General features: G+C 41.5%; 1 protein-coding gene across 1 annotated transcript in view; it reads right to left on the bottom strand.

Annotated features, from left to right (window-relative positions):
- Positions 1-2,875: 2,875 nt before the first annotated feature.
- The window catches only part of RDH10 (retinol dehydrogenase 10), a 29,794-nt gene continuing 23,023 nt past the window's right edge, over positions 2,876-9,646 (bottom strand). The window contains exons 3-6 of the mRNA XM_032271028.1: positions 8,200-8,298; positions 6,368-6,513; positions 4,641-4,772; positions 2,876-4,533 (exon numbers count right to left, since the gene is read on the bottom strand). Of these exons, the coding sequence (XP_032126919.1) occupies positions 4,410-4,533; positions 4,641-4,772; positions 6,368-6,513; positions 8,200-8,298 (501 nt within the window). The 3' untranslated portion in view covers positions 2,876-4,409. The remainder of the gene's footprint in view (positions 4,534-4,640; positions 4,773-6,367; positions 6,514-8,199; positions 8,299-9,646) is intronic.

Here is a 9,646-nt window from a genome sequence, read left to right as displayed (position 1 = left end):
CTCCATGTGCTATCTGTTAACACTGCCCTTCACCTTTTGGGCCTCTGCCCCAGGGCTGGCCACACAGACTCTTTCTTGGGCCAGACTGAGGTTTCTCAAGTGTGACTCAGCCTGGGGATTAGGTCCAAGCAGAGGAGATAATTGTTTCTAGTCTGGTTTCTCCTTGGGAGGAGGAAGTTCCCTTAACTTTCCTCTGTCAACTTTTATACCTTCTGCCGCTGCTCCCCCACATTCCCCAAGCAGGATCCTTGGATCTCCGCTCATTCTGTGCTTCCCCCTCCCACTTCACAGCCTGTATGCGGATGACTTCAGGATCCCAGCACCAACCTGTTTCCCGAGGACCAGAGTTAACATCTGCCTGCCCGCCAGCGATTGTCACCCAGCATCTCAAAGGCAACATTTTAAAATCAGATTTACTCTTGGTGAATTCTGTTCTTCCCACTTAAAACCACTTGGCTCATCTTGAGTGATAAGCTATCTTCAGTCACTTGGGCATGCAAGTTCAGCCTCCTGTGGGTTTGCTAAGCCTGGGTTTCTCCCTCCATTCCCTGCTCCCTTGTCTTGTGGGCCCATTCTTACCATCTCCCCGTGGACTACAGCAGTAGCTTCCCTCCTCACTGGTCTCTGCTTCCTCACCGGTCCCTGCTTCTTGTGCCTTGAAATTCTTCACAGTGTCTTAATTGATCCTATTAACTCACAACTCTGCTCATTACTTTCCTGCTAAAAAACTTTCTAGGGCTTCTCTCTTCTGTATCAAATGAAGGGCCCATTCCTCAGCCTGGAATGAAGGCTATTCTCAAGATGGGATCTTCTTAGGGAACACACATTATTTTCCTCCCATGTTCTATGCTTCAGTCAGAATTAGTATAATCTACCTTTTTTGATGTCTGGGCCTTTCCTGAGAATCTGTTCCCTGGAATCCCCAAACTCCCATTCCCAGCTCCGCCCATTGCATCTCCAACCTTCCAGGCCACCTTTCCCTCCCTTACTGAGATGAGATGTCGTCACACTCTGAGGCTTCATTTGTGGCATGTGCACATAAAGATACACATATGTGTACTTGTGAGTTCCCTGCAGGCTCGAGTCTCTGGGATGGGCGCTTCGGCCTAGCAGATGCATGGTGTGCAAAAGCCAACGACATGTGCGCAGGGCCAACATCTCACCACTTCGGGGCGATCACATCCTTGCTTTCCTTACTCTTCTAATTCAGGGACTGGCAATAAATCCTCTTTGGCATAGAAAGAATGACCCTGTTCCCCAACCCTTACTGATTTTGTATTTTGTTGGAGGCAAAAACAAATTTCCAACATTCAGGTCAACGGCAATTTAGAATTATTTCTGCCAGTTGGAAAAGAAAATATTTTCTTTTAAAATGACTTTTTTTTTTTAACTTGAGAAAATTTGAAAGCTATAGCCTTCCAAGGTAACAGGATACCTAACACACACACACACACACACACACACACACACACACACACTCACTCACCCTCCCTCCCTCCCTCCCTCCCAGCCTGGCATTATGCAGCTCAATCCTGTCAGGCTAACCTAATCTTTTGTGACAGAGCAGCAGATCTGGTAGATCAAGGGGGGAAACAATAGTTGGAATTTATCTTTGCTGGCTTCGAAACTTTTGATTCCTGGGTCCCACTCAATGTAATTATCACTAAATCGGTTGAAAGGCTAGAGAAAGGGAGAGTGCCAGTATGAGCTGGGGGTGGTGCTCACACAGAGGTGGTGCTCCTTAGGGGGTCAGCCTTGAGTCCAGCGGCCCTGAACATTCACATGAATGGGCCAGATGACAAAAAAGAGAACATATTCAAAGTCAGCATTCATGTTAAGGGGTGGGGGAAGGTGTAGATAAATAGCCAGAAAAGCAGCCTTGGCAATTACATAGTGATCAACACAAACAGGCAGACTTGCCTAGAAATTTCATGTTTAGAAACAACACCACACACCATCAGCAATGTAGCATTCATAAGAATATGACACTGGGAGGAAGCAATGCAACTTGTAGGAATTCCATAGTGCTAAACCTGCATTAGCTGTATCCCTTTCCAAACTCCACAGCTAAAGATGGGAGGCAGAATTTGGACAACATTCAAGAGCCACAGAATTGCCTGAACTAGGCTGGGACATGGGAATGAAAGACTTCTACAAAAAAGTTAAATGAATTAGGTTTATTGAATTGGAGATGGACACCCTTATAGGGCAATAACAAACAAAAATAGAAATAGGTTTAAGTTACAACACACAAGAATAAAATTCGATGTGAAGAAGACTTTTCCTCAGTTTTAGGTGGGTAAGTGGGTTGTTCAATTCTAGCAGATTTCTCTAGGAGGGTCTGGTGTGCTCCAGGCTGGCTGGGAGGCAGACCTGGATAACCTCTGAGTATATCTGTCCCCACCTGGCATTGTTGAGACTACTTCAGAGTACTTATTTAGGTCCATGATTGACAATTATGAGGCAACCAGTGCCTCCATTGTTGTATGTGCCACAAGGTTTGGTTATTTTTTATAAAGAGAAGTGGAAACATACAACAGAGCTCTTCCTCAAGCCCTGCACTGGGAACATTAGCACACACCAGGACCTTTCCTATCTGTAGACACTGCAGATTCCATCTATGGTGCAGCCAAACTAAAACACAGGTCATGGGGTTGTTTCCCCACTTTTGGTACAAACAAGCCCTTAATCAAGTATGTAATCTAGGTGTGGTAACACTGGCTATTTGAGTGCAGGCACCCTAGGTTGTTAACGTCTGTTTCCCAAAACTATTCCATTCCAAAATTTTTCTTTACCTAAGGTGGAATATGACCTTTAAAGAGAACACAATTTTCCTGGCAACACTGCTGATAACTAAGAATCACACAGTTGCAGGTAAGTTAATTCTTTAAATTTAATCAGTCATTTATAAAACTCCCCAATTAGTAAAAGTTGGCTTATTTTAATAGCCTTAAACATTGGCCACTATTTAAACAAGACATTCTAAAAAAAAAAAGCAATCACATAATAGTTTATAGGAATTTACAAGTGGATGGTATACATTTAGATACAGAGGTAGAAGTTCACTTTTACAATGTTTCACTAATACACATATACCAAATTCAAGGCACAAAATAGTTTGCTTTACAAAAAAATACTGTAAAAATGTCATTTGCTGTTCTACAATGTGAATAAACCTTTCAAAAGAATCTTTACACCCTTCCATACATATGCCATAGAATAAGATTTCTCCCTCTCACTAATCATAGTTGGCACAAAAATGGGGACTTTTTAATGTAGAAGTTCCCATTTTTAAAAACTGTTTCTTTGCAGAGCTGCTATGTATTCTAGATAAGAGTCCATCCAAAGAAATGAAACACAGCAACTTCCTGAGGAAAGGGCACTTTCTGTATGCAGCAAAATTCATAGGTAGAAAACATATGATCTTTTTGGATAATTAGGTCTCCAGACACTTAATGAAGTATTTCAGAGATAAAATTAAAAATTAAAGGCTGGGCACAGTGGCTCACACCTGTAATCTCAAACACTTAGGGAGGCTGAGGTGGGTAGATCTCGAGGTCAAGAGATGGAGACCATCCTGGCCAACATGGTGAAACCCCGTCTCTCCTAAAAATACAACAATTAGCTGGGTGTGGTGGCGTGTGCCTGTAGTCCCAGCTGCTAGCGAGGCTGAGGGAAGAGAATTGCTTGAACCCAGGAGGCGGAGGTTGTAGTGAAGCTGAGATCTCACCACTGCACTCCAGCCTAGGTGACAGAGCAAGACTCCATTTCAAAACAAAAAAAATTCAGCTAATACTTTAGTCATTGTGACTTTAAGAAAGAGACTTGGTCACTTTTACTGTAATACTCAGACATCATTTACTTCAATTGATAGAGATTTCAAAATTCCTTTTCAAAAGAGCTGAACATACAAACACCATTAAAAAGCCACCTAGGCCTTGCAAAACGGAAACTTAGAAAACATGAGAAAATACAGCACTATCAGTCCTTGAAACTGCAAAGATGTCAACTGGCTAGAGTTTAATGACAAGAATGAATAAACTCTTATGGGAATTCTGAAAAATCACTCATGAAACATACAGTCTAGTTATCATTTCTAGACTTCCTGCTGATTAAAAGAAATAACGGTAACCTGAAGATGTCACACAGAGCTTCTCTAAAGATTTGACTGGTTTTGGGGTTCTGCCTAAAAGGACCCTGTTGGCAACAACCTAAGCTCACTTGTACTGATCACATTTCCAAGTACTCTAGTCAGTTAATTTACACTTTTATTTTTTTAAAAAGTTGATTTAAAAAAGAAACAACACAAGTTTAGAATCCATAAAATGTCAGTAATGCTGATGTGCATTGGACTGAAACGTCTTGATCATCTTCTGATAGAAGTAAATTTATTCCATACAAAAAGATTCTTAGATCCCATTTTTTGCTTCATTATTGTTTGTGGCTTGCTTTCTTTGAGCAATAAATGGGTACATACACTTGTCCGCTCCTAGGAACCGATACATGCACACAACTGCTTCAAATGGGAGGATGCTGAAAAAGGAAAGTCACAGCTGTTAGCAAACTTGAAGTCTCAAGTTAATTAAGACACTGGACAGGCGTGGAGAGACCCGGTCAGTGAGGGAACCCCTCCCAGTTACCTCTTCATGAAGGTCACGATGTACATGAGGCGGGGGGTGCAGATCATGGGCTGGTCGGTGAGGATGGCCTTCATGGCCTGCTTCACACAGTAATCGGGCTTCAGAGGTGGCAGAAAAGGCTCAATTTCTTTCCTGAAAGTTATTAATTCAAAAACCAAATGAAGAATTAACACAGTAGAAAAGACTGGAAATACATATCAAAACGTTAACAGTGATGTTATCTGAGTGACGGGATTTTGGGTACATTTTGTTTTCTTCATAGTGCTTTTCTGTATTTTCCAAATTTTCCTACTATGAACATATTTTATTGGCACAGTCTGGAAAACAAGTTGGGGAAAAAAAAGCAAAATTGATCTGCTTTTCCATAAGATGAGAAAGTCATGTTTTTAAGATGCCTTAAAATGTACTTAAAATTATTTTTCCTATGTTTTGCTTTCAACAGAAAGAGGAGAGAGTGTTTGGCACAGCAAACACTAACCCCAAGCCAGATGCCAAGCTTTTAGTATTAGGTGTAGTCAAAATGAGGGTGTAAGCTTTCAGAGTGAAAGGAAGGCCAGCTATCCACTTTCCAGGATGCCGGAAGAGGGAAAGCTAAGGTATATTCTCTAGGGGCATGTAGAAATGAAATGAAGGGCATATAGACAGACATCCTATGTTAAGTTTAATTCACTGGGTTACATGTTGAAATGATGGTGTGCAATTTATTCCTTTCATTCTTCATTTTTCCACCATAGCTTTGGATCCCTGCACCTGCTGCTACACTACGCTGGAGGAAACAGAGCTCTGCAAGACCCTCAGCAACTGCTTCCCAAGTACATACGAGGAAAACAAACCAAACCGAACCACCAACACACACATGCGCACACAAACACACGTGTGGGATAAGAGGCAGAGCTAGAGTCCACTTCCCACTTCAGTCTTAGAGTCAACCTGATGTTGGAGGGATTCAAATCACCTTCCACCTATTTTGCTGCTTGTCAGTTTAGTATGTGTTAAGAATGGCCCCCAACCAACAGGGAACTGGTTTGGTTATCTTCCTTTGCCTTTCAAATTCACCCAAGCAAAGATTTCAAAGTAAGCATGTCTTCACAAGTATCCTCTTAATGATTCATGGTTTTGTTTATTCTGCTGAGCTCAAGTCAAGTGTAACTTGACATTTATATTCCCACATGCCTCCTTTCTCTCTGTGTGGGTATTTTATTTCATTTTTCAGTATATCTAAATGGTTCTTTTCATTCTGCCAGAGTGAATCTAGTTATATACGCTTGCTGCAAAAAGGAGGTTTCCAAATCTGGAGTGTAATATTCAATGGTCTTTTCAGAAGAAAGGCAGGTTACTCTCTGTGACAGTGGCATTGTTTCATATCTAGACCCAAGTCACGTGAAGAAATTTTCTTCTGGAATCCTTATTTACCAATACCAATATTAAATAAACAAAATAACTCCAAAAGATGAGCTTCTAAGGAAAAGACTAGGTACTTATGTTTTCTCCTTACAGAGAAGCCATTTCCTAGCTGATGCTTCTAGGTTAATTTCTGCAAATTGGTATCAGTGTGGCACGAGTCTCTCCCTTGCCAATCTTATACACCAAATTTACAAACTTTACAAATCTTGACCAATGAAAGCCACAGATGGTCAAATGATAGTAAGGCTATGTTTGAAAGTCCAATTCCACATATTCTCCCAAGATTATTCTTTTTATTAGTAATAATGTAGGTTCTCACTGACCTGATTCGGCAGCCTCTGAACATGCCAGTGTCTACAAGATAAGGGCAAACCAAGGTTGTTTTAATTCCATCCTTTTCAGCAGCCTTTAGTTCATGGCTCAGGGATTCATGAAAACCCACAACTCCAAATTTACTGGCACAGTAATCCTGAGTTAGAGAGGGGAGAAAGCAGAAATACTAAGTATATGCCCCTAACCCCAACCAAACTGAAGCTTCCCTGGTCCTATTACTATGGTTAAATGTATAATACATAGGGTTACAGGTGACTACACAAAGACAAGAAAATCATTTTAAAAGACAGATACCTGGCTGGGTGTGGTGGCTCACGCCTGTAATCCCAGCACTTTGGAAGGCTGAGGCGGCTGGATCACTTGAGGTCAGGAGTTCGAGACCAGCCTGGCCAAAATGGTGAAACCCCACCTCTACTAAAAATACAAAAATTAGCCGGGCCTGGTGGGCACATGCCTCCAGTCCCAGCTACACAGAAGGCTGAGGCAGGAGAATCGCTTGAACCTGGGAGGCTGGGGTTACAGTGAGCCGAGATCACACCACTATACTCCAGCCTAGGCGAGAGTGAGACTCTATCTCAAAAAAAAAAAAAAAAGACAGATACCTGATGTGGTTCAGTGCAGAAATAATATTTTCAAAGCAACAGCAGAAACAGATGAATACTTTTTGCCACATCAACTAAGTATCATATTACTTTGGGGAAGTTAAGGATTCTATGAAAGCTAATGACCTGAAGTTAAAATGGAGAGAGGCTCACTTTGAAGTATCTGGAAAATTTACAAATGGTCTCCTGTTCAGTAAAGAAGAAAGAAAAACCAGTTTGTTTAAATTAATGCAAGAAGAACAAAGGCAAATCTAGCTTAGGCTATAAATTGTTATGATTTGACTTTCTTTTTACGGTGAAGTTAAAATGAAAATGATAACCATGCCTTGTAATCTTAAACTAGAACTTAAGGGCACACAATATAGAAAAAAATTTCTTTGTCCATGGCCCAACTTTAGAAATGAATCCCTTGATGTAGCTGCTATTTAAATAATGTATCCTTTTGCATATTTGCATGGAGTGATGTTTCAGTTTTACAGGCATGCACAGGACAAACAGGATAGAACAGTATACATAAACATGCCTTATAATTTGAATATGGTGAAGAACAAGGTTTGATGAAACCCAGTTCTATAATTTTACAAACTTATAATGCAGGATACCTGACCACCTCATCTGATACGCTAATTAATACAAGATAGCTCAATTTTAGCAAGGTGACCACAACCGAATGTGAACCTCTGGCCTCATTCTTCTGTTCCCTGCAGCCTTCCATGGTTCAATTCTTGGCCCTGTGACTTCCACCATCATCAAGCGAAGCTGCTAATGAAAACCGGCACACTGAGGGCTGGCCCATCTACTTCTCTTGTTGCTGCTGCTTTGTCAAACTAGTATAAGAGATTTTATGGCAGATGATGTAGAAGTCCATTCCCTTTTTTTGTTTTGTTTTAGAGACAGGGTCTTGCTCTGTCTCCCAGGCTGGAATGCAGTGGTGCCATCATAGCTCACTGCACTCTTGAACACCTGGGCTCAGGCGATTCTCCCACCTCAGCCTCCCAAGTAGCTAGGACTACTGGTGTGCACCACCACAACTGGCTTAGAATTCCATTCTAGTGGCTGGCCCTGGGTTCCTCTGGAACATCCTACATGCGGCACACATGCAGAGCATCTTCGTGCAGTTTTCGTGAATGGAGGGGCAGCAGATGCTCTCCTGGAGGTTCTGATGTACTTATCACAGGATAAACAGATTGAATGAAAGCAATGCTACATATCTGACAAACCTCAACTCCGGCAGTACTGAACAATCCCAAGGAACTTGCAACTGTCACAATATGACCATGATTAATCTCCAGCATCGTAGGAAGAAAAGCCTTAGTGGTCTGAAACAAAGTAAGATTCAAGTTTTAGAACTGATGTCATGAATTTCATCTAAAACACAATCCAGGATCACAAAACCAATTTTTAGCCACATGATGTCACGTTTCCCAATTCCTTTAAAGATATTTTACATTTATCAAAAAGAAGATCTTTTAAGTGTCTGACTAACTTGGCATGGCAAGCCTATTATAAGTTGTGACCAACAAGACTGTAACATAAGAGCTTTTGGGGGCACTGTCTAGAGATGAAGAGAGCTATTGGCAGAAGGTTCTTAATCACCTTTCAAGTATAGTTATCTACTAATTTAAAGTACTCCCAGGCCAGAGATTTGTTTCTTCTCATGACACTTCAGTGCAGCTATCTCATGGTTTGTGAAGGACCACAGCCTGTTACAAACAGGTGCCTTGTATTAATGTGTGCCTTATGGTGATGTCTACTTAGTAATAGACCCATCAATGAAGAGATACGCCAGCAGCGTCCTCTAGGGTCCCAAGGCTTATTACCAAAGTGTACTAGCAGGAAACAAAGTATTTTACGATGTAAAAAACAGGGTAAATTATAGAACTATTTTGGTGAAAAACATGTCATAATACTAACTGTGCACTGACAAGAACGTGTATCATTCTGAAGAGTCACATTCCAATATGGGTTTCACTGCAGGGACTCTGCCATAGATGCAGGTGACTGGCCACACAGGGAGGCAGAGTGTGTGGCACAAAATCAGAGGTGGCACTGATTTCTTATTCACTAAACTCTTTTCTCTCTAGCTCGCTTGCCTACAAAATGCAAGGGTGTATCAAAAAAAACTTACTTCAAATTGCTTACAATGATCTATTAACTACTCTACCAGGCTCCCAACAGTTTTATAACCTGCTTCTTAAAAGAAAGCAGCAAAGAGCAATCTGTCTACTGCTGAGTTATCTCCTACTGCCAGCACAGCTTCCCATGATTTATGAAGTTAAAAAAACCCACACAACCAAACACTACAGAGCAGACTTAAAGAAGAGCTGCATTCCTGTCTCATACGATTTGCTGGCTAAGGTAACACTGAGTTTTTGCATGAATCTAATTTGGGTTTGTAGTTTTTTTTGGCGGTTGGAGGGGCGTGGAGAAACAGGGTTTTGCGGTGTTGCCCAGTTTGGAGTGCAATGGCATAATTATAGCTCATTACAGCCTCGAACACCTGGGCTCAAGTGATCCTTCTGCCTCAGCCTCCCGAGTAGCTGGGACTACATGTGCATGTCACCATGCCTAGCTAATTTTTAACTTTTTTAGAGAAGGGGGTCTCACTATGTTGCCCAGGACAGTCTTGAACTCCTGGGTTAAAGTGATCCTTCCATCTCGGCCTCC

The sequence above is a fragment of the Sapajus apella genome, unplaced genomic scaffold (genome assembly GCF_009761245.1).
Source record: "Sapajus apella isolate SASKATOON/1434 unplaced genomic scaffold, GSC_monkey_1.0 scaffold222, whole genome shotgun sequence".
NCBI classification, from domain to species: domain Eukaryota; kingdom Metazoa; phylum Chordata; class Mammalia; order Primates; family Cebidae; genus Sapajus; species Sapajus apella.
This window is presented reverse-complemented; position numbering and strand designations above follow the sequence as displayed.